Genomic DNA, 27,120 nt, shown 5'->3' with positions numbered 1-27,120 from the left:
CTATGATCTGTAATAACCATCTGGTTGACGCCTTGTTTTGACTATGATCTGTAATAACCATCTGGTTGACGCCTTGTTTTGACTGTTATCTGTAATAAATGTCTGGTTGATGTCTTGTTTTGAGTATTATCTGTAATAAACGTCTGGTTGACGCCTTGTTTTGACTGTTATCTGTAATAAATGTCTGGTTGACGCCTTGTTTTGACTATGATCTGTAATAAACATCTGGTTGACGCCTTGTTTTGACTGTTATCTGTAATAAATGTCTGGTTGACGCCTTGTTTTGACTGTTATCTGTAATAAATGTCTGGTTGACGCCTTGTTTTGACTATGATCTGTAATAAATGTCTGGTTGATGCCTTGTTTTGACTGTTATCTGTAATAAACGTCTAGATGACGCCTACTCATGTGCCTCAAAAATCTTAATTCCAACACTGTAATACCAGAAAGTAAAATCTAATTGTTTACACTGACTTTTGTTATTAGGATTAATTAGTCTCTGAATCCAAGAATGCCTCAAAGCCTTGGGATATGTAGTCTATCAGCTAGCCCTCGGATGTTCTTCCGATAAAATACGACACATAGCCGAACAACGCTATCGAGGATGGAACATCCGAGGTCTAGCGAATGTCATCAGGATATAAATAACTGCCAATCAGAGAACCGTATTAGCGACAAGCACAAACAGAGGACAATAGCTAAAAAATTCATGCATATTCATCTTAAGGAGGGGCTTGTATAAATAACCACCAATGGGTTAACTGAAATGTGTGAATGACAACGTCTACACACTCATCAAACTCACAATTACCATAAACCGATAAGCCATAGTAATGACGTAAATGTGTTTGTCAACACATGCATGCAGAGATTCCCCGAGGTCATAGGTTATTGAATATATTAAAGTATATATATGCATAGATGGCCCAACCCACCACTCAATGTAATCTCAATGGAATGTCCGGTCTGAAAATGACATTCGCTAGACTGTTCGGGCAGGCCCTCACATGCGAACTTCTTCGCTTATAGTTATAGCATCGAAAGAAAGCCCGAACGTCTAGCAGCAAGACTATGGGATATGTTGACAGGTGCACCATGTGTTTAGACCACCCATCTATAAGAGTCTACTTTTGTTGATCTTATCATTACAACCATTCCAAATAGGAACACTAACACGAGTTTGATTTATCTGTGCATGGGTAAGATTTTAATACATAAGTTTTGGAATGGCCAATGTTTTAATGACTGTAATTTTCCAAATTAATGTTAATGGGCGCTTAGACCAGGGATACAACAGATTTTCAATTTTTGTGATTTCTGTAGGTGTTATTTAGCTCTGTGATATGATCTCCCAACATTCAAACTGCAACCAAGAACTCTGAGTGGTTCATCAATCCATCACAATTTTTTGTTGAGTAAAGTATTTGTTTAGAGTGAAGTAATGCCCCTGTCTTCTCAACATATTGACGTTCATGCTTGGTGAACATGTCAAGAATATCCAAAACAGTTAGAAGGCTTTTTTTTAGACCCATCAAGAACATATTAGTATCATCTGCATATTGTCCTAGAAGATAATTAACATTGAATAATTTAATATCACAGACATGATTATTTTTAAATGTAATTGACATTAGCTCAATAACTATAATAAATACATAAATATGGAGACAGGGATCTCCTTGTCTTACTCCTCCACTCAATTGAAAAAAAGGTGAGAAAAAGCCATTATTTAAAATACAACTGCTAGATTCTCTATAAAGGTAAATAAGTGAATAAAGATCACACAATGTATGCAAATACGCCTAGCAACAAAACCGCACCTATAGCAACAGCCAAATTATGATTTAATTTGCAAAGATGAAATCTGGAAAGGGTAGACAAGTGAATAAAGATTCCATAAAATGTATGCAAATATACCTAGCAACAAGACCACGCCCATAGCAACAGGCAAATGGTGATGTATATTGTAACAATAATAACGGATTAATAGGCAAGCAAATGAACATTCAAAAATGTATGACAATATCCCTAGCAACAAGACCACGCCCATAGTAACAGCCAAATGGTGGTGTACCTGTACATGTATATTTCAAAGATAACAACAGGAATGGCTGGGCATGTGAAAAATGTATGCAAATATGCCTAGCAACAAGCCCATGCCCATAGCAACTGCCAAATGCAGTTCAACAATATTCAATGTCCAATGTTTTGTAAGACTTGGTATCTAAAGTTTACTAATGATATCGTTTTTTAATTGACAGTTATGTTGGCATCCGTACAGAGAAGGCCACCTAGCATATGGAACTGATGATGGCAGGGTTGGAATCTATGATGTCACGGTTCAAAAGTAAGCAGTTCTACTTATACAAATTAGTTGATTTACAATAGAGGTTATGAAATGTGTGACTCTCTTTACTATTTAGATGTTGACATGTTTAACATTTATTTGTGTAGGAAAACATCCAAGATGTCATCAAATTTGTGGAGGCAGTCAGGAATCATATAAAATCAGGATAATCATCCCACTCAGGATAAATTAATATCACAATATTGGGATTACTATTCTTGTTTATCCTGCCTGATTCAGGGAACAGCTACTGTAACATTATATTTATTGGGATCTAATTAATAACACTACATTTCACCAGTGGAGATTTTAAGTAGTGTCTGCTGGATAGGGATGCTACAGCCAGCAAATATAGTCTGGTATCATATAACCAACAAAGAAGCATTATGTCCTTTCATCCTGCACTGTGACACTTTGAGTGAAAGTTTCAATCACTGAAGGCATGTAAACCAATTTTCTTCCAGTTTAGTTGCCATTGAGCAACAAGTATTGTCTACCTAAAAATTTTTTTTTGATGATGGGCAAAATATCCTCGTGAGTCGTGGGCTTTGCATGTCAGTAAAATACACACTTTGTGTCAAAATTAAGGGGATTTCTTTATTTTTTCTACAAATTATATAATATCTTATACAGTGGTTACTTGGGTCTGATGATGCATACAAGAGTGAATTGAGATTAAACTAGGCTGTTGCATATCTTACATGCACTAAAAGGAATGAGCAAAACTTTACGACCATGGGAAGGGGGCTGAGCAGACATTGGGCCATCAAAATTCTGATTGTCTGAAAAGTCTTGAAATGTTTTACTCTTTATTCATTATTTTTTGGAACCAAACTAAAACTTCAGGAGAAGTTATTTACCAAGTGCACATCCACAAATTATCTTTCAGCTTTGCCACAACAAAATACACTTCATAGCCAGATAATATATACTGCATAGTATAATTGTCTCAATTCTGGTATTTTAATATCATATTCAAGCATTGTAAGACTTTAAATTACGTCTATGGACCGGCTCCCTGTAGCGTAGTGGTTAGCACACAGAATTAGCATTTGGGAGGTCATGGGTTCGAATCCCCCTGGAAACAGGGGATTTTTCTGTGACTGATCCAAACCCAGGGTGAGGGTCCTACAGACTCGATAGGTAGGCTGTATCACTCAGCCGCGTCTCACTCACAAAATGAGTGCGAATTTTGGGGGGACTTCTGGAGTAATGACTCGAAAAATTGGGACGGTTACTCACACAGAGCCCATAGGTGCTATATTTGCCGGGCCTGGGTGACTCTGGGATAGCTTGTAGACTGATTGGGAAAGCCTTGACAGTTCCACAGCAATGTGATGTAGAGCATGCAATATAGCCCTGTCACGTAGTCCCAAACCTGAATGGAACTCTGTAGAAATGTGTGTGGTTGTGTGTACATGTCTGCATAACAGAAAATCACTGGGAGCAATTCCCAGCACTAAAAAAAACAAACTATGTCTATGGTTTGATATTTTATGCCTCTGAATGGCCTTCTACATTGTCTTATTTTCCAAAATGTTTTGGATTGGGTTCCGTCTGTCCGTCCGTCCATCCGACCGTCCACAGCCGTTTCTTGGAGATGCCTGGACCGATTTTTTAGCACAACTGAACTGAAAGGTTCAGTAGTGCTATAGGCATGGCAAAGTGTCTGTCTGTCTGTCTGTCTGTCTGTGTGTGTGTGTGTATGTGTGTAAACAACTTAAAGTCAAAAACTGCTGGACCGATTGCTTTGATATTTGGTGGTCATGTTACTTCTGGTGTCTAGTTGGGAAATTGTTCAAATGAAAGTGATTGCATCAGGGATGTGGGTTTTGGGTCAAAAAATGTGATTTTTGGTCAAAAAACTTAAACTCAGAAACTACTGGGCAGATTGGTGCGAAATTTGGTGGGAACATTCTTAAAGGGGTGTAAAGTAAGATTTGTTCATGACGGGATGATTCCATCAGTAATATGCAAATTAGGGCTGAAAATGTGTCTTTTTGGTTGAAAATCTATAATTCCAAAACCACTGAGCAGATTGGGCTGAAATTTAATGGAAATGCATTTAGGGATGTATGGACGAAGATATGTTAAGCATACCATGATTCCATGAGTGATATGGAATTAAGGTGTAAAAATGTGAATTTTGGTCAAAACTTATATCTCAAAAAATACTAAGTGAATGAGTTTGAAACTTGGTGAGATGTTTCTAGAAGTGTTATTCTTTGTCATTGCTTTTCCTCAAAAATCTTCAACTCTGAAATTACCCAGTAGATTGAGCTTAACTTTGTTGAGAATGTGTAGATTTGTCCTCATTAATAGCTGACACAGTGAGAACAGTACATTGTTAATTAACTATAATGTTTACTTTACTATTTCCTCTGGTGGTAAAGCCTGTAGCATGGCCAGTTTGGTTTATGACTGGATTATATAATATATTGTAAGACAGCTGTTTCATCACCTACCCATATAAAGTGAATGTAGCTGGCTTTTACAATATTACAATAAGACAACCAAGAAAGATAAACCTGTTATATTGGTATGACTTGGTTCCAAATTGATTTAAAAAAATAAAGAAATACAAAACCTTGTAGACACATCCCTTTAAAGTTTGATTAGGATGTTGCTATACTTGTCTTGTACACTTCCAACATAGGATGGCTGGATTATGATGATGGAAATTAGGTATGAAAATTTTGTTTTGGTTACAAATTTAAATCTTCAAAAAATTATATATCTATCATTGCCCTGAACATGAAGTTGTGCGGCAACGCAATATTTGTGCTATTTTTTCAAACTTGGTACAGGGGCAACATGCTATGGCATACATATGCACGTCAATTTGTTTTCTGATACGATCCAATATGGCCACCTAGCAACAATTTTGTTTGCGAATTTTCCCTGTCTAAAGCCATAACTCAGACATGCTTGAACAGATCTCATTCAAAGTTGGTATTAGGACAGTGTCCTATGACATACATGTGCATATTCATTGTTGTCATGATACGATCCAATCTGAATAGTGTCCCCAAGCAACTTGCAGACCAAATATCAATGTATTCTGACTGTCGCTGTTGGAGAAGAAGATGAAAATAAAAAGTTGACAGACAGACGTGTGATGACAGATGACGACAGAGAATCCACCTACACCTAAAGCTCCATGCAGCTCTCACTAACAGCAGACTAAAAAAGAATGGAAAGTTTATGTCAATTTGCAGAAAAATTGTTGATTTTTCAGAAATCTGTGATTTAAAGCCTCCAAAAATGTTATTTCTTGGCATCTGCATGGCAATCATTATAATGTTAGAAAGGAAACTTCCTCAGCTTTCCAAGTATACAATGGATAATAAAGTCCTTGCTTGCTTGTGTCATATGGAAGACAATATGTTACCCCCTACCCTCAACCTTTCGACACCACTCTGTGACGGGCATGTAATTGAAAATCGAGGCCAAACAAGTAGTGCATCCCAAAATGTTCACTGTTAACATTTTGTTTCTCATTCAGTAGACTGCAATAAACATGTGTGTTGGTTTGTACATCTTGCAACAGGTTTTATTTGGAGAACTTAAACGAAGTCTTTATATGAAAGATGAATAAATAAATAAATAAATAGATAAAAAAATAAATAAATAGAAACATGAGTGAGTAAATGAATAAATAAATAAACATTAAATAAAGTCTTTTTCAATTCCTTAATTTCTGTTTCTTTTCTATTTTACAGACCTCCCAATATTTCCAGTTCCTACCATAAAAAGACAGTGTACAGTGTTGGCTGGGGTCCACCATGTTTGTTGGTTGGTAAGTTGGTTTTACTATTTACATCATGTGGTTGTTGATTTCATATACAGTGTATTAATGTACACTGAATATTCACTACTATTTCATTGGTTTTTTTTTAGCTCCGCTGTCAGCGAAAGCTGAAAGCGTAGCTTTAGGTATAGGGGGTATAGGAGGTTTAGAGTAGAGTGAATCATAGGTGTCCGTCAAACGTTTATATTTTCATCATTTTCTCCGAAAGTAACAGCCAGAATACTTCGATATTTGGTGTGCATGTTCCCTGGGGGAAGGTTATTCAGATTTGTTCATGCCAAGTTGATCTGTGCCATTTTCAATTTTTTATGATTTTTTTTCCGAAAATGACATTTTCATCATCTCCTTGAAAACCTTTTATCAGATTGCTTTGATATCTGGTGTGTTGATGCACAGAGGGTAGCATACTTAGATTTGTTAATTTCAAGTCAGCACGTCTTCTTTTCTATTTTTTATGATTTTTTTTTGTAATTTAAAAAAAAAATGAATATGTTAATGAGCATTATGACCGACGCCATATTGGAAATCAGTCCGCGAGACTTTAGGTAAACTGCAACTTTTCAAAAGACGCTATTGACGTCAAACAAGCAATGTAATATGTGCTGTAGTCTTAATTCTACGCATTGTGCACCCAAATGGCAAATATTTGTTCGAAACACGGTTGTAAACTTCAAATCAGATTCTCCACCCCTCCTACAGAATGGTTCATTCCAGTATACGCACCTCACGATCAAGTAAGGTCTTGCATGCCTAGCCTGAACTGAAGAGTATGGGACGATTTTTGACAGAGTCAGTCATCAATAAAAACGATAATACTCTTTCTAAAATTATCACATTTTGAACGGGAAAGTACTTTATGGTTCATTTATGGAGTTTTGTTTTTGTACGATCAATATTGGTGGCAAAATTACCGATGTGGTAATGCACGACAAGTGAGTTTCCGTACGGCGACAATCCCAAGTACCCGGATGCACGAGGGACTAACCCGGAAGCAAGTCATTGCCAGCCATACTTTACAGTGGTAACATCGTCCGAGAAATCGCTGCGTTCAGAGTGTCATTATTCACAGAATTGTTTTTTTTTCGAGTGAAAACCCGTCTTGAATTGTATAACTCTAACAAATGAAGACATGTCAAGTTATATTTTGAAAGTTGTATCGCTAGTTTGAGACGATTTCCTCACGTACTATCGAGGCTTGGACCTTACTCCAGTTCAGAGGGAAGTTTAGCCAGTCCGATAATTCTTTCTGGTTTAGTTTACAACACTTTTGATCACACATATTTTGTTTTTGTGATGAAAAGAAATAAAAAAAAAGATCACTTCAACCATTTCGTTGTGTTTTCTTTATGAAAGGTAATCGAACATGAACGAGTGTTACCACTGTAACGTATGGCTGAGAATGACTCTCTTTCGGGTACTTGGGATTGTCGCCGTACGGAAACTAAGATGGCGATTAATACATTTCTTCCCTATATATATCTACTACAACTAGTACAAGTTGAATGTTGTTGACTTGGTAAATTTGTTAGAAAATTGAAATTCAAATTGCCTCAAAATTATTTTAGATCCCTAGTTTATTTCATTCATCATTAACATTTTCCAGGGGTTAAAGCTGTAAGACACTGGAATTATTTATAGCCAACCTCAAAATCCTCTTTTTTTTCTTTTTCTTGTGTGCATTTCCCAGTCATTTTTTGTCAGAGATTTTGTGCAATTTTTCATAACAGTAGATTTTTGTTATAAAATGGTGACTATGGTATAAAAGTACAATACATTACCAACTTCTGTGTAAAATGTGTTTTATAGTGAGACATATGAAACCAGTAACCACTTTATTACATCGCTAAAACAAAACTGCATAGTGAAGAACTGAACCACTTCCACATGTCACCAAAATAAAAAAAAAAAAAAAAAAAAAAAAAAACGGAGCTATTCTGACCGATAGGTCGCTTGTTAGCACTACTGAACTGAGGTTCAGTAGTGCTATAGGCTATTAGAGGGATCGCCTGGCATCTGTCTGTCTGTCTGTCTCTGTGTGTGTGTGTGTGTGTGTGTGTGTAAACAACTTAAAGTCAAACACCGCTGAGCCAATTGCCATGATATTTGTTGGGGCCATTAGCTTGGGTGTCTAGTTGGGAAAATGTTCAAATCATAATGATCTTACCACCAGTATTTGATTTGGGTAAAAAAATGTGATTTTTGGTCAAAAAAACGTAAACTCAAAAACTACTGTTCAGATTGGGCTGAAATTTGGGTGAAACGTTCTTCAGGGTGTTTTTACTAAGAATTGTTCATGACATGATGGTCCCATCAGTGATATGCAAATTAGGGCTAAAAATGAGTCTTTTTGGTCAGAAATCTATAATTCCAAAACTACTGAGCAGATTAGGCTGAAATTTCATGGGAATGCATCTAGGGATGTATGGACGAAGAAATATTAAGTATACAATGATTCCATGAGTGATATGCAAATTAGGTGTGAAAATGTTCATTTTTGGTCAAAAAGTTATATCTCAAAAAGTACTTGGTGAATGAGTCTGAAACTTGGTGAGATGTTTGTGAAAGTGTTATTCTGCAGATTTTCTTCAAAACATTTTGGCAAAATTGGCCCTAGCAACCATGACCATGCCCTTAGCAACAACCAAGTGGTAGTATATTTTGGTCAAATAACAACATCATCTGGTAGGCAAATGAGTAAACATTCAAAAAATGTATGCAAATACCCTAGCAACCATGACCACGCCCATAGCAACAGCCAAACAGTCGTGTATTTCACAAAGATAACAACAGGGTTTGATAGACAATTGAGTAAACATTCAAAAAATGTATGTAAATTGCCCAGCAACAAGACCACGCCCATTCCAACAGCCAAATAATCACATATATTGCAAAGATAACAACAGGAATAGAAAGACAAATGAATAAACATTCAAAAAATGGATGCAAATGTGCCTAGCAACAATACCACGCCCATAGCAACAGCCAAATAATCATATAAATCTTCAGTACAAACGGGACGGGTACGTTTTTGAAAGACAATGAAACTGCTTCGTATCACTGTGTGGATGGTAATGAACCCAATCAAGAGAAAGTGAAATAAAGTGAGTACATAGTATTCAAGGTGGCTGGTTATCAGACAAAACTAAAAAGCCCAAAGTGTAAAATAAGAAAATTATTCATAATTATCTGGAAAATATTTGATGATTACGCGGCAAAACAAGACTAGCGAAAGTGTTCGTTCTCGGTAAATTTAACCCTTGACCTAGTTTCATAAAGACGTCGAAGGAAACGAGGTCAGTGTGACATATCATGCATGATCAACGACGTTTACATGAGAATACAACTAAATGTTGTCTAAACTTCAGTGGAAGAGAAATTCTGTTGATCAGACAACGACTATTTTCATGTTCTTAAAACATCTTGAAGATAAGAAGCAAAATGTGACACTGACAGACAGGCTAGTCCGTCCGGTACCATACACATGAGGCACAAACATACCACCATGTGCATCTGGTTGACTGGGATTGATTGTTATCACGTAATATTTAGCGCTAACTTTATGCTGTTGCTTCCAAATATTATTGAACTGTAATCTTTCTAAACAAGTCATGGAAATTGCCAGAAACCTGATGATTTCATGACTGAACATGTTACGATCAAAATTTCCCTTACCTTAAGTTAAATTTTCTGATGGGAAGCAACATAATCATTTAGTGTGACATCTGATAAGCGACATTGATGATGGGTACAGTGACGTAATTCGTAAACAAATCTAACGTTGCGTTGGTAACTATTATTTCTGTAAATGATCCTTAAATATCAAGTACACCTGTCTTCATAGCAAACAGAAATCTGAGGCCAAGTTTTGCAACGAAAGAAAGGATACATCATTTGACTCCACCACAACGGCACACAAATATATTGTGAACAATAAAATAAGTACCAATAGCTCAAAAACCTGGCTCAATTTTATCACACTCGATCGCACAGCTCTGAGCGCCTGCAGGGTGTCGGGAAAAAAATCGATAATCTTTTCAGTAAACTTTGCAATACTGTATAATCAAAATAATTGTACCAGTCAGCGCTTTGGGAATAATAATATTACAAATATAGTAAGACTCATTGCAAATATTGTTTTCAGGGAATGTTATTGGCAACATTATAAATCATAACAGAACAATGTATTGCTTGGTCATGATGCGAGCTGTTCAGACAAATATCGGGGGGGGGGGGGGGGGGGGGGGGCTACTCCCTTATTTGAGTATACATTGATGTGCCGACCTTTTGGGTTTGTTTTCAAGTCATTTGGTCTGAAATGGGGTCAGGGTTTTTTCGAACTCAAGAGTCTAAAACGGGTCCACTTTGCATTATATTTGATTTTGCTTGGTCTAAAATGTGGCCCTTTGTCCTTTGCCAAATCGTAATTGCCATAAATTGCCCAAAAATGTTGCCTCCTAAGGAAAATGTATTTTGTATTTTATTGACAATAGGACCAACAGGCACCATTCCTCTAAATTGTCTCTCACACAATGCATTATTGTTATATACTTTTTAAACCCCTTCACTTGTAATAATAATAATAATAATAATAATAATAATAATAATAATAATAATAATAATAATAATAATGTGTACAATGTTTAGTAGTGTATGTGCCATGGACTACTGCTAATTTGGTAGTCTTCCAGTAGATACAATATTAGTAGAGTAATTTAGAACCTTGTGTCATTGGATGAAGTTTTGTATAAAATTATGTTCATGATGACATGAACTTATTAGTCCACGCCGGACGAAGTCCGGGACGGGGACTTATGGATTGGGTTCCGTCTGTCAATGCGTCCGTCCGTCCGTCTGTCCGCAGCCGTTTCTTGTAGATGCCTGGACCAATTTTTTTCAAACTTGGTACAGGGGCAACATACAATGGCATACATATGCACGTCAATTTGTTTCATGATACGATCCAATATGGCCACCTAGCAGCCATTTTGTTTGCAAATTTTCCCTGTGTAAAGCCATAACTCAGACATGCTTGAACAGATCTCATTCAAAGTTGGTATTAGGACAGTGTTCTATGGCATATATGTGCATATTCATTGTTGTCATGATACAATCCAATATGGCCACCTGGCAGCCATTTTGTTTGTGAATTTTCATGTCCAAAGCCATAACTCAGACATGCTTGAACAGATCTCATTCAAAGTTGGTATTAGGACAGTGTTCTATGACATACATGTGCATATCCATATTCATTGTGATACGATCCAATATGGCTGCCTGGCAGCCATTTTGTTTGCAAATTTTCCATGTCCAAAGCCATAACTCAGACATGCTTGAACAGATGTCATTCAAAGTTGGTATTAGGACAGTGTTCTATGACATACATGTGCATATTTATTGTTGTTGTGATACGATCCAATATGGCCACCTGGCAGCCATTTTGTTTGCGATTTTTCTATGTCCAAAGCCATAACTCAGACATGCTTGAACAGATCTCATTCAAAGTTGGTATTAGGACACAGTGTTCTATGACATACATGTGCATATCCATTTTCGACTTGATACGATCCAATATGGCTGCCTGGCAGCCATTTTGTTTGTGAATTTTCCATGTCCAAAGCCATAACTCAGACATACTTGAACAGATCACATTCAAAGTTGGTATTAGGACAGTGTTCTATGACATACATGTGCATATACATTTTCATCGTGATATGATCCCCCATAACCGACCAATCCTTTATTGTTGTAGGCATGTTCCATGTCCAACAAGCAGACACAACGTATCTAAGTCTGTTTGATTTAGGTTCACAAGTGTTGTTGCGTGATCAGAGTAGTGATAATTCCTTAAAACCCAATCATAGCAGGGACTATGTCATTCTCAATGACTTGTTGTGTTTATTTTCTTATTTTCTGGCATAGAGGGGAAAAGTAGTGCAAGTTACAGTGTATACAGCTGTGGTGGTGAAGGAATTGTCCTTCAACACAATCCAAATCGAATATATGAAGATGCAGAGGACATAAACATGTTAATAAGAAAAACCAACAACATTAAAGTAAGTATTGTACATGTACATCCTGTATTACAATTTAATATATATTGTTTATTTGTCTTTAGGCCACAGCCCAAAATGACAATTACATAATTTAATGAAAAACAGAATACAGTATAATAACAGGTTACAAAATGTTGTAGGAACATATAAAATTAACAAGCAATATCAAGCTTCCATATAAAATTCTTGTCTTAAATTCATAGCTTCCATATAAAATTAACAAGCAATATCAAGCTTCCATATAAAATTCTTGTCTTAAATTCATAGCTTCCTCAATACAGTTGTAGAATTAGACCTCAGCAAATTATAAAATTTAACATGGGTTGGAAAACGTCTATTATAATTTGGAAGGAGACATCTTAAATTTTGCTATAATGGACATATAAGGGTGAAATGATATTTGTCTTCGATACCTTCTAAACATATTTCATAATTTCTATCCTCAATATCAATACCACCTCCTGAATTCTAAGACTAAGACATGAACATCTCATTCTTGCCAAGGCATGCCTGTATTTCAACTCTGTAATTTCCTTTAGGATATTTTTCTGGTTCAAACAGTCATACTTTTGAAATTACAATACAGTCTTAGCTTATCCCTGAAACATCCTGCACTAAATCATTCCTGTTTATAATCATTGAAATTATATTATAAACATGTTATTATCCCCCACCCCTTGTTCTAACCAGACTACAATGTATAACCAGACTATGCCAAAGCCATATGTACACAAAATATGTTTAACCTCTGTAGCCCAAGATGTGTAGCCACTTTGATCCATTTTATACATCAATTTGTACACATACCTGACTATTCTGTAGCCTGTGAGTTCAGTTAGGCATAACCAATATTTGATTGTTTTTACCACAACTGAACTTTTAAGGTTCAGTAGTGGCAAAGTGTCTGTCTGTCTGACCGTCTGTGTTTGTGTTTGTGTGTAAACAACTTAAAGTCAAAAACCACTGGACTGATTGCCTTGATATTTGGTTGGTCTATTACCTTGGGCATCTAGTTGGGAAATTGTTCAAATCAAAATGACCTTACCACAGGTGTGTGATTTGGGTCAAAAATGTGATTTTTGGTCAAAAACAACTGAAATTTGGGGATGTTTAGATTATGAATTGTTCATGACATGATCCCATCAGTGATATGCAAATTAAGGCTAAAATGTGTACTTTTGGTCAACAATTTTTAATTTCAAAACTTTTAAGCAGATTTGGCTGAAAATTAATGGGGATGCATCTGGGGATGTATAGATGAAGGAATGTTCAGCATATAATGATCTCATCAGTGACATGCAAATTAGGTGTAAAATGTGAATTTTGGTTAAACACATATCTCAAAAAGTACTTGGTCAATGTGACTGAAACTTGGTGAGATGTTTGTAAAAGTGTGTTATTCTACAGATTTTCTTCTAAACATTTTGACACAATTGACCCTAGCAACCATGACCATGCCCTTAGCAACAACCAAATGGCAGTATATTTTAGTCAAATAACAATATCATCTAGTAGGCAAGTGAGTAAATATTCAAAAAATGTATGCAGATATCCATAGCAACCATGACCCATGTCCATAGCAACAGCCAAATGGTAGTGCATTTCACAAAGCTAGCAACAGTGATTCTTAGGGAAGTAAACAAGCATTCAAAAAAAATGTATTCAAATATGCCTAGCAACAAGACCATGCCCATGGCAACATCCAAATGATTACATATATTGCAAAGATAACAACAGGGATTCAAAGACAAATGAATAAACACAACGTAAAAATGTATGTAAATGTGCCCACCAACAAGACCACAGCAATAGCAACAACAAAAGATCACGTCTATTGCAAAGCTAATAACAGATTAATGGACAAATGAATAAACATTCAAAAAATGTATGCAAATATACCTAGTAACAAGACCCCACCCATAGCAACAGCTAAATGATAATGTATATTGCAAAGACAACATCAGGGATTCATAGACAAGTGAACGAACATTCAAAAAATGTATGCAAATATACCTAGTAACAAGACCCCACCCATAGCAACAGCCAAATGATAATGTATATTGCAAAGACAACATCAGGGATTCATAGACAAGTGAACGAACATTCAAAAAATGTATGTATATACCCAATATGTCTAGCAACATGACCATGCCCATAGCAACAGCCAAATGATTGCAAAGATAATAACAATTTTTAACCAAACCTGCCACAGATATTAATCATACCAAGAATAGGTCTTAATATCATTGCAGTCACTGTATTGATAGTTTTTGAAGGAAGTGGCTTGCATAATATATGCTAATTTGCATAATTAACGATTTTGTAAATGGGGCTATACATGCAGAATGACTGCACCAATTTCAATGAAACTTGTATCATACAAAGATGTACAGGAGAATTTTAAGTTCATCTCTGGTTATTTTAATGTCAAGGCTGAAAATTTGTGTCAGTTGAGTAATGAGTACAAAAAAAAAGAGTAACCCTTACCTCATATAATGATGTATGGACAATCAAATCATCAATTGTCTCTAGTGGTACCCTGATTGGTCACATCATAAACAACCAGCCAATCAAATACCAACTATCCAGATGTTACTGATGGTCATGACCAATCAAATTGCAAGACATTAGAAACCTGTAAGAGGGAGCTCACTATCTGTACAACAGCAATTATACTTAATTAAAGCAACTGAAACAGTACTTTCTTTGTTTATGAAGACATTAAATTTGTCTATGCCTACTGAGTAAATGCCACAATACACTAGCTGGTTCTGTAAGTCAAGATGGTGACCAGGAAGAAACTTTTATTTTAAATATTTGTACATTGTACTTTTGCAGCACAAGATTCCACAGAGGAGTGAGTTGTCATGGAAACCTGATGGTTCTGTTCTTGCACTAGGAAATGAAGATGGGTATGTCATTATTGTTAGTACCTGTAGTGTCTTGATAGGGAACTGGATTTATGACAGTATATTGTATACACTAGAAATGATAAACAAGTTGATTATTAAATTTGTATCTTAATTTCACTACAGGTCCATTGAAATATTTCTAGCACCCAGTCTCCTGTTACTGTGCTCCATACATGTACATCACAAAATCATTAATTGTCTCCAGTGGTACCCTGATTGGTCACATCATAAAACAACCAGCCAATCAAATACCACCTGTCCAGATGTTGCTGATGACCAATCAAATTGCAAGAACTGGTTAGCAGCTGGTTCAAATGATCCACCAATACATATCTATGATTTGACTGATATTATGGGTAAGCCTATTATTAACATCACGACATCAGATTGAATGTTTTCCAAACTGTGTTCTATTGCAAGCACCATATGTAAATTCTGATCTTGAGTATAAACTCAAAGTAATGACAAATAGGATTTGATATGCTAAATTTACCATATATCCTGTCTTTGTGCTACAACCCTTTAAATCTCAACTACCTAGGACAGACCTATAGAGTTACAACCATTTAAATCTCAACTACCTAGCACAGACCTATAGAGTTACAACCATTTAAATCTCAACTACCTAGCACAGACCTATAGAGTTACAACCCTTTAAATCTCAACTACCTAGCACAAACCGATAGAGTTACAGCCCTTTAAATCTCAACTACCTAGCACAGACCTATAGAGCTACAACCATTTAAATCTCAACTACCTAGCACAGACCTATAGAGTTACAACCCTTTAAATCTCAACTGCCTAGCACAGACCTATAGAGTTACAACCCTTTAAATCTCAACTACCAGCACAGACCTATAGAGTTATAACCCTTTAAATCTCAACTACCTAGCACAGACCTATAGAGCTACAACCCTTTAATCTCAACTACCTAGCACATACCTATAGAGTTACAACCCTTTAAATCTCAACTCCCTAGCACAGACCTATAGAGTTACAACCCTTTAAATCTCAACTACCTAGCACAGACCTATAGAGTTACAACCCTTTAAATCTCATCTACCTAGCACAGACCTATAGTGCTACAACCCTTTAAATCTCAACTACCTAGCACAGACCTATAGTGCTACAACCCTTTAAATCTGATCTACCTAGCACAGATCTATAGAGTTACAACCCTTTAAATCTCAACTATCTAACACAGACCTATAGAGTTACAACCCTTTAAATCTCAACTATCTAACACAGACCTATAGTGTTACAACCCTTTAAATCTCAACTATCTAACACAGACCTATAGTGCTACAACCCTTTAAATCTCATCTACCTAGCACATATACCTATAGTGATACAACCCTTTAAATATCAACTATCTAACACAGACCTATAGAGTTACAACCCTTTAAATCTCAACTACCTAGCACAGACCAATAGAGTTACAACCCTTTAAATCTCAACTACCTAACACAGACCTATAGAGTTATAACCCTTTAAATCTCAACTACCTAGCACAGACCTATAGTGCTACAACCCTTTAAATCTCAAGTACCTAGCACAGACCTATAGAGTTACAACCCTTTAAATCTCAACTACCTAGCACAGACCTATAGAGTTATAACCCTTTAAATCTCAACTCTCTAGCACAGACCTATAGTGCTACAACCCTTTAAATCTCAAGTACCTAGCACAGACCTATAGAGCTACAACCCTTTAAATCTCAACTCCCCAGCACAGACCTATAGTGCTACAACCCTTTAAATCTCAACTACCTAGCACAGACCTATAGTGCTACAACCCTTTAAATCTCAACTCCCTAGCACAGACCTATAGAGTTACAACCCTTTAAATCTCAACTACCTAGCACAGACCTATAGAGTTACAACCCTTTAAATCTCAACTACCTAGCACAGACCTATAGTGTTACAACCCTTTAAATCTCAACTCCCCAGCACAGACCTATAGAGTTACAACCCTTTAAATCTCAAGTACCTAGCACAGACCTATAGTGCTACAACCCTTTAAATCTCAAGTACCTAGCACAGACCTATAGAGTTACAACCCTTTAAATCTCAACTACCTAGCACAGACCTATAGAGTTATAACCCTTTAAATCTCAACTCTCTAGCACAGACCTATAGTGCTACAACCCTTTAAATCTCAAGTACCTAGCACAGACCTATAGAGCTACAACCCTTTAAATCTCAACTCCCCAGCACAGACCTATAGTGCTACAACCCTTTAAATCTCAACTACCTAGCACAGACCTATAGTGCTACAACCCTTTAAATCTCAACTACCTAGCACAGACCTATAGAGTTACAACCCTTTAAATCTCAACTACCTAGCACAGACCTATACAGTTACAACCCTTCAAATCTCAACTACCTAGCACAGACCTATAGTGCTACAACCCTTTAAATCTCAACTACCTAGCACAGACCTATAGAGTTATAACCCTTTAAATCTCAAGTACCTAGCACAGACCTATAGTTACAACCCTTTAAATCTCAACTCCTTAGCACAGACCTATAGAGTTACAACCCTTTAAATCTCAACTCCCTAGCATAGACCTATAGAGTTACAACCCTTTAAATCTCAACTACCAATCACAGACCTAGAGTTACAACCCTTTAAATCTCAACTACCTAGCACATACCTATAGTGCTACAACCCTTTAAATCTCAACTACCTAGCACAGACCTATTGAGTTACAACCCTTTAAATCTCAACTACCTAGCACAGACCTATAGAGTTACAACCCTTTAAATCTCAATACCCAGCACAGACCTATGGAGTTACAACCCTTTAAATCTCAACTCCCTAGCACAGACCTATAGAGTTACAACCCTTTAAATCTCAACTACCTAGCACAGACGTATAGTGCTACAACCCTTTAAATCTCAACTCCTTAGCATAGACCTATAGAGTTACAACCCTTTAAATCTCAACTCCCTAGCATAGACCTATAGAGTTACAACCCTTTAAATCTCAACTACCAAGCACAGACCTAGAGTTACAACCCTTTAAATCTCAACTACCTAGCACAGACCTATAGTGCTACAACCCTTTAAATATCAACTACCTAGCATAGACCTATAGAGTTACAACCCTTTAAATCTCAACTACCTAGCACAGACCTATAGAGTTACAACCCTTTAAATCTCAACTACCTAGCACAGACCTATAGTGCTACAACCCTTTAAATCTCAACTCCCTAGCACAGACCTATTGAGTTACAACCCTTTAAATCTCAAGTACCTAGCATAGACCTATAGAGTTACAACCCTTTAAATCTCAACTACCTAGCACAGACCTATAGAGTTACAACCCTTTAAATCTCAACTACCTAGCACAGACCTATAGTGCTACAACCCTTTAAATCTCAACTCCCTAGCACAGACCTATAGAGTTACAACCCTTTAAATCTCAACTACCTAGCACAGACCTATAGAGTTACAACCCTTTAAATCTCAAGTACCTAGCACAGACCTATAGAGCTACAACCCTTTAAATCTCAACTCCCCAGCACAGACCTATAGTGCTACAACCCTTTAAATCTCAACTACCTAGCACAGACCTATAGTGCTACAACCCTTTAAATCTCAACTACCTAGCACAGACCTATAGAGTTACAACCCTTTAAATCTCAACTACCTAGCACAGACCTATACAGTTACAACCCTTCAAATCTCAACTACCTAGCACAGACCTATAGTGCTACAACCCTTTAAATCTCAACTACCTAGCACAGACCTATAGAGTTATAACCCTTTAAATCTCAAGTACCTAGCACAGACCTATAGTTACAACCCTTTAAATCTCAACTCCTTAGCACAGACCTATAGAGTTACAACCCTTTAAATCTCAACTCCCTAGCATAGACCTATAGAGTTACAACCCTTTAAATCTCAACTACCAATCACAGACCTAGAGTTACAACCCTTTAAATCTCAACTACCTAGCACATACCTATAGTGCTACAACCCTTTAAATCTCAACTACCTAGCACAGACCTATTGAGTTACAACCCTTTAAATCTCAACTACCTAGCACAGACCTATAGAGTTACAACCCTTTAAATCTCAACTACCTAGCACAGACGTATAGTGCTACAACCCTTTAAATCTCAACTCCTTAGCATAGACCTATAGAGTTACAACCCTTTAAATCTCAACTCCCTAGCATAGACCTATAGAGTTACAACCCTTTAAATCTCAACTACCAAGCACAGACCTAGAGTTACAACCCTTTAAATCTCAACTACCTAGCACAGACCTATAGTGCTACAACCCTTTAAATATCAACTACCTAGCATAGACCTATAGAGTTACAACCCTTTAAATCTCAACTACCTAGCACAGACCTATAGAGTTACAACCCTTTAAATCTCAACTACCTAGCACAGACCTATAGTGCTACAACCCTTTAAATCTCAACTCCCTAGCACAGACCTATTGAGTTACAACCCTTTAAATCTCAAGTACCTAGCATAGACCTATAGAGTTACAACCCTTTAAATCTCAACTACCTAGCACAGACCTATAGAGTTACAACCCTTTAAATCTCAACTACCTAGCACAGACCTATAGTGCTACAACCCTTTAAATCTCAACTCCCTAGCACAGACCTATAGAGTTACAACCCTTTAAATCTCAACTACCTAGCACAGACCTATAGAGTTACAACCCTTTAAATCTCAACTACCTAGCACAGACCTATAGTGTTACAACCCTTTAAATCTCAACTCCTTAGCACAGACCTATAGAGTTACAACCCTTTAAATCTCAACTCCCTAGCATAGACCTATAGAGTTACAACTACCTAGCACAGACCTATAGAGTTACAACCCTTTAAATCTCAACTACCTAGCACAGACCTATAGTGTTACAACCCTTTAAATCTCAACTCCTTAGCACAGACCTATAGAGTTACAACCCTTTAAATCTCAACTACCTAGCACATACCTATAGTTCTACAACCCTTTAAATCTCAACTACCTAGCACAGACCTATAGAGTTACAACCCTTTAAATCTCAACTACCTAGCACAGACCTATAGAGTTATAACCCTTTAAATCTCAACTACCTAGCACAGACCTATAGAGTTACAACCCTTTAAATCTCAACTACCTAGCACAGACCTATAGAGTTACAACCCTTTAAATCTCAACTACCTAGCACAGACCTATAGAGTTACAACCCTTTAAATCTCAACTACCTAGCACATACCTATAGTGTTACAACCCTTCAAATCTCAACTACCAAGCACAGACCTATAGTGCTACAACCCTTTAAATCTCAACTACCTAGCACATACCTATAGTGCTACAATCCTTTAAATCTCAACTACCTAGCACATACCTATAGTGCTACAACCCTTTAAATCTCAACTACCTAGCACATACCTATAGTGCTACAACCCTTTAAATCTCAACTACCTAGCACATACCTATAGAGTTACAACCCTTTAAATCTCAACTACCAAGCACAGACCTATAGAGTTATAACCCTTTAAATCTCAACTACCTAGCACAGACCTATAGAGTTACAACCATTTAAATCTCAACTACCTAGCACAGACCTATAGTGCTACAACCCTTTAAATCTTAAGTACCTAGCACAGACCTATAGAGTTACAACCCTTTAAATCTCAACTCCCCAGCACAGACCTATAGCGCTACAACCCTTTAAATCTCAACTACCTAGCACAGACCTATGGAGTTATAACCCTTTAAATCTCAACTCCCCAGCACAGACCTATAGTGCTACAACCCTTTAAATCTCAACTACCTAGCACAGATCTATAGTGCTACAACCCTTTAAATATCAACTATCTAACACAGACCTATAGAGTTACAACCCTTTAAATCTCAACTACCCAGCACAGACCTATAGAGTTACAACCCTTTAAATCTCAACTCCCTAGCACAGACCTATAGAGTTACAACCCTTTAAATCTCAACTCCCCAGCACAGACCTATAGAGTTACAACCCTTTAAATCTCAAGTACCTAGCACAGACCTATAGTGCTACAACCCTTTAAATCTCAAGTACCTAGCACATACCTATAGTGCTACAACCCTTTAAATCTCAGCTACCTAGCACAGACCTATAGCGTTACAACCCTTTAAATCTCAACTCCCTAGCATAGACCTATAGAGTTACAACCCTTTAAATCTCAACTACCTAGCACAGACCTATAGAGTTACAACCCTTTAAATCTCAACTACCTAGCACAGACCTATAGAGTTACAACCCTTTAAATATCAACTACCTAACACAGACCTATAGTGCTACAACCCTTTAAATCTCAACTACCTAGCATAGACCTATAGAGTTACAACCCTTTAAATCTCAACTACCTAGCACAGACCTATACAGTTACAACCTTTCAAATCCCAACTACCTAGCACAGACCTATAGAGTTATAACCCTTTAAATCTCAAGTACCTAGCACAGACCTATAGTTACAACCCTTTAAATCTCAACTCCTTACAACCCTTTAAATCTCAACTCCCTAGCATAGACCTATAGAGTTACAACCCTTTAAATCTCAACTACCAAGCACAGACCTAGAGTTACAACCCTTTAAATCTCAACTCCCTAGCACAGACCTATAGAGTTACAACCCTTTAAATCTCAACTCCCTAGCATAGACCTATAGAGTTACAACCCTTTAAATCTCAACTACCTAGCACATACCTATAGTGCTACAACCCTTTAAATCTCAACTACCTAGCACAGACCTATAGTGTTACAACCCTTTAAATCTCAACTACCTAGCACAGACCTATAGAGTTACAACCCTTTAAATATCAACTACCTAGCACAGACCTATAGTGCTACAACCCTTTAAATCTCAACCATCTGACACAGACCTATAGAGTTACAACCCTTTAAATCTCAACTCCCTAGCATAGACCTATAGAGTTACAACCCTTTAAATCTCAAGTACCTAGCACAGACCTATAGTGCTACAACCCTTTAAATCTCAAGTACCTAGCACAGACCTATAGAGTTACAACCCTTTAAATCTCAACTATCTAACACAGACCTATAGAGTTACAACCCTTTAAATCTCAACTACCTAACACAGACCTATAGTGCTACAACCCTTTAAATCTCAACTATCTAACACAGACCTATAGAGTTACAACCCTTTAAATCTCAACTATCTAACACAGACCTATAGTGCTACAACCCTTTAAATCTCAACTATCTAGCACAGACCTATAGAGTTATAACCCTTTAAATCTCAACTACCTAGCACAGACCTATAGTGCTACAACCCTTTAAATCTCAACTACCTAGCACATACCTATAGTGCTACAACCCTTTAAATCTCAACTCCCTAGCATAGACCTATAGAGTTACAACCCTTTAAATCTCAAGTACCTAGCACAGACCTATAGTGCTACAACCCTTTAAATCTCAAGTACCTAGCATAGACCTATAGAGTTACAGCCCTTTAAATCTCAACTACCTAGCACAGACCTATACAGTTACAACCTTTCAAATCCCAACTACCTAGCACAGACCTATAGAGTTATAACCCTTTAAATCTCAAGTACCTAGCACAGACCTATAGTTACAACCCTTTAAATCTCAACTCCTTACAACCCTTTAAATCTCAACTCCCTAGCATAGACCTATAGAGTTACAACCCTTTAAATCTCAACTACCAAGCACAGACCTAGAGTTACAACCCTTTAAATCTCAACTCCCTAGCACAGACCTATAGAGTTACAACCCTTTAAATCTCAACTCCCTAGCATAGACCTATAGAGTTACAACCCTTTAAATCTCAACTACCTAGCACATACCTATAGTGCTACAACCCTTTAAATCTCAACTACCTAGCACAGACCTATAGAGTTACAACCCTTTAAATCTCAACTCCCTAGCATAGACCTATAGAGTTACAACCCTTTAAATCTCAAGTACCTAGCACAGACCTATAGTGTTACAACCCTTTAAATCTCAACTACCTAGCACAGACCTATAGAGTTACAACCCTTTAAATATCAACTACCTAGCACAGACCTATAGTGCTACAACCCTTTAAATCTCAACTATCTGACACAGACCTATAGAGTTACAACCCTTTAAATCTCAACTCCCTAGCATAGACCTATAGAGTTACAACCCTTTAAATCTCAAGTACCTAGCACAGACCTATAGTGCTACAACCCTTTAAATCTCAAGTACCTAGCACAGACCTATAGAGTTACAACCCTTTAAATCTCAACTATCTAACACAGACCTATAGAGTTACAACCCTTTAAATCTCAACTACCTAACACAGACCTATAGTGCTACAACCCTTTAAATCTCAACTATCTAACACAGACCTATAGAGTTACAACCCTTTAAATCTCAACTATCTAACACAGACCTATAGTGCTACAACCCTTTAAATCTCAACTATCTAGCACAGACCTATAGAGTTATAACCCTTTAAATCTTAACTACCTAGCACAGACCTATAGAGTTACAACCATTTAAATCTCAACTACCTAGCACAGACCTATAGTGCTACAACCCTTTAAATCTTAAGTACCTAGCACAGACCTATAGAGTTACAACCCTTTAAATCTCAACTCCCCAGCACAGACCTATAGTGCTACAACCCTTTAAATCTCAACTACCTAGCACAGACCTATAGAGTTATAACACTTTAAATCTCAAGTACCTAGCACAGACCTATATGGTTACAACCCTTCAAATCTGAACTACCTAGCACAGACCTATAGAGTTACAACCCTTCAAATCTCAACTATCTAACACAGACCTATATGGTTACAACCCTTCAAATCTCAATTACCTAGCACAGACCTATAGAGTTACAACCCTTCAAATCTCAACTATCTAACACAGACCTATAGAGTTACAACCCTTTAAATCTCAAGTACCTAGCACAGACCTATAGAGTTACAACCCTTTAAATCTCAACTACCTAGCACAGACCTATACAGTTACAACCCTTCAAATCTCAACTACCTAGCACAGACCTATAGAGTTATAACCCTTTAAATCTCAAGTACCTAGCACAGACCTATAGTTACAACCCTTTAAATCTCAACTCCTTAGCACAGACCTATAGAGTTACAACCCTTTAAATCTCAACTCCCTAGCATAGACCTATAGAGTTACAACTACCTAGCACAGACCTATAGAGTTACAACCCTTTAAATCTCAACTACCTAGCACATACCTATAGTGATACAACCCTTTAAATCTTAACTACCTATCACAGACCTATAGTGCTACAACCCTTTAAATCTCAACTACCTAGCACAGACCTATAGAGTTATAACACTTTAAATCTCAAGTACCTAGCACAGACCTATATGGTTACAACCCTTCAAATCTGAACTACCTAGCACAGACCTATAGAGTTACAACCCTTCAAATCTCAACTATCTAACACAGACCTATATGGTTACAACCCTTTAAATCTCAAGTACCTAGCACAGACCTATAGAGTTACAACCCTTTAAATCTCAACTATCTAACACAGACCTATAGAGTTACAACCCTTTAAATCTCAACTACCTAACACAGACCTATAGTGCTACAACCCTTTAAATCTCAACTATCTAACACAGACCTATAGAGTTACAACCCTTCAAATCTCAACTATCTAACACAGACCTATAGAGTTACAACCCTTTAAATCTCAAGTACCTAGCACAGACCTATAGAGTTACAACCCTTTAAATCTCAACTACCTAGCACAGACCTATACAGTTACAACCCTTCAAATCTCAACTACCTAGCACAGACCTATAGAGTTATAACCCTTTAAATCTCAAGTACCTAGCACAGACCTATAGTTACAACCCTTTAAATCTCAACTCCTTAGCACAGACCTATAGAGTTACAACCCTTTAAATCTCAACTCCCTAGCATAGACCTATAGAGTTACAACTACCTAGCACAGACCTATAGAGTTACAACCCTTTAAATCTCAACTACCTAGCACATACCTATAGTGATACAACCCTTTAAATCTTAACTACCTATCACAGACCTATAGAGTTACAACCCTTTAAATCTCAACTACCTAGCACAGACCTATAGAGTTATAACCCTTTAAATCTCAACTACCTAGCACAGACCTATAGAGTTACAACCCTTTAAATCTCAAGTACCTAGCACAGACCTATAGTGCTACAACCCTTTAAATCTCAACTACCTAGCACAGACTTATAGAGTTACAACCATTTAAATCTCAACTACCTAGCACAGACCTATAGTGCTACAACCCTTTAAATCTCAAGTACCTAGCACAGACCTATAGAGTTACAACCCTTTAAATCTCAACTCCCCAGCACAGACCTATAGCGCTACAACCCTTTAAATCTCAACTACTTGGCACAGACCTATAGAGTTATAACCCTTTAAATCTCAACTCCCCAGCACAGACCTATAGTGCTACAACCCTTTAAATCTCAACTACCTAGCACAGACCTATAGAGTTATAACACTTTAAATCTCAAGTACCTAGCACAGACCTATATGGTTACAACCCTTCAAATCTCAACTACCTAGCACAGACCTATAGAGTTACAACCCTTCAAATCTCAACTATCTAACACAGACCTATATGGTTACAACCCTTCAAATCTCAACTACCTAGCACAGACCTATAGAGTTACAACCCTTCAAATCTCAACTATCTAACACAGACCTATAGAGTTACAACCCTTTAAATCTCAAGTACCTAGCACAGACCTATAGAGTTACAACCCTTTAAATCTCAACTACCTAGCACAGACCTATACAGTTACAACCCTTCAAATCTCAACTACCGAGCACAGACCTATAGAGTTATAACCCTTTAAATCTCAAGTACCTAGCACAGACCTATAGTTACAACCCTTTAAATCTCAACTCCTTAGCACAGACCTATAGAGTTACAACCCTTTAAATCTCAACTCCCTAGCATAGACCTATAGAGTTACAACTACCTAGCACAGACCTATAGAGTTACAACCCTTTAAATCTCAAGTACCTAGCACATACCTATAGTGCTACAACCCTTTAAATCTCAACTACCTAGCACAGACCTATAGAGTTACAACCCTTTAAATCTCAACTACCTAGCACATACCTATAGTGCTACAACCCTTTAAATCTCAACTACCTAGCACAGACCTATAGAGTTACAACCCTTTAAATCTCAACTACCTAGCACATACCTATAGTGTTACAACCCTTCAAATCTCAACTACCAAGCACAGACCTATAGTGCTACAACCCTTTAAATCTCAACTACCTAGCACATACCTATAGTGCTACAACCCTTTAAATCTCAAGTACCTAGCACATACCTATAGTGCTACAACCCTTTAAATCTCAACTACCTAGCACATACCTATAGTGCTACAACCCTTTAAATCTCAACTACCTAGCACAGACCTATAGAGTTACAACCCTTTAAATCTCAACTACCTAGCACAGACCTATAGAGTTATAACCCTTTAAATCTCAACTACCTAGCACAGACCTATAGAGTTACAACCCTTTATATCTCAACTACCTAGCACAGACCTATAGAGTTACAACCCTTCAAATCTCAAGTACCTAGCACAGACCTATAGTGCTACAACCCTTTAAATCTCAACTACCTAGCACATACCTATAGAGTTACAACCCTTTAAATCTCAACTACCTAGCACAGACCTATAGAGTTATAACCCTTTAAATCTCAACTACCTAGCACAGACCTATAGAGTTACAACCATTTAAATCTCAACTACCTAGCACAGACCTATAGTGCTACAACCCTTTAAATCTCAAGTACCTAGCACAGACCTATAGAGTTACAACCCTTTAAATCTCAACTCCCCAGCACAGTCCTATAGTGCTACAACCCTTTAAATCTCAACTACCTAGCACAGACCTATAGAGTTATAACACTTTAAATCTCAAGTACCTAGCACAGACCTATAGAGTTACAACCCTTTAAATCTCAACTACCTAGCACAGACTT

General features: G+C 37.2%; 1 protein-coding gene across 1 annotated transcript in view; it reads left to right on the top strand.

Annotated features, from left to right (window-relative positions):
- The window catches only part of LOC144438662 (gem-associated protein 5-like), a 183,025-nt gene that overhangs the window by 70,652 nt on the left and 85,253 nt on the right, over nt 1-27,120 (top strand). Inside the window, exons 7-11 of the mRNA XM_078127810.1 lie at nt 2,262-2,347; nt 6,070-6,146; nt 12,078-12,211; nt 15,050-15,123; nt 15,247-15,479. Coding sequence (XP_077983936.1) covers nt 2,262-2,347; nt 6,070-6,146; nt 12,078-12,211; nt 15,050-15,123; nt 15,247-15,479 — 604 coding nt within the window. The remainder of the gene's footprint in view (nt 1-2,261; nt 2,348-6,069; nt 6,147-12,077; nt 12,212-15,049; nt 15,124-15,246; nt 15,480-27,120) is intronic.

The sequence above is a fragment of the Glandiceps talaboti genome, chromosome 8, assembly GCF_964340395.1.
Source record: "Glandiceps talaboti chromosome 8, keGlaTala1.1, whole genome shotgun sequence".
NCBI classification, from domain to species: Eukaryota; Metazoa; Hemichordata; class Enteropneusta; family Spengelidae; genus Glandiceps; species Glandiceps talaboti.
The sequence above is the reverse complement of the archived record's forward strand: the minus strand, read 5'-3'. Positions and strand labels throughout refer to the sequence as shown.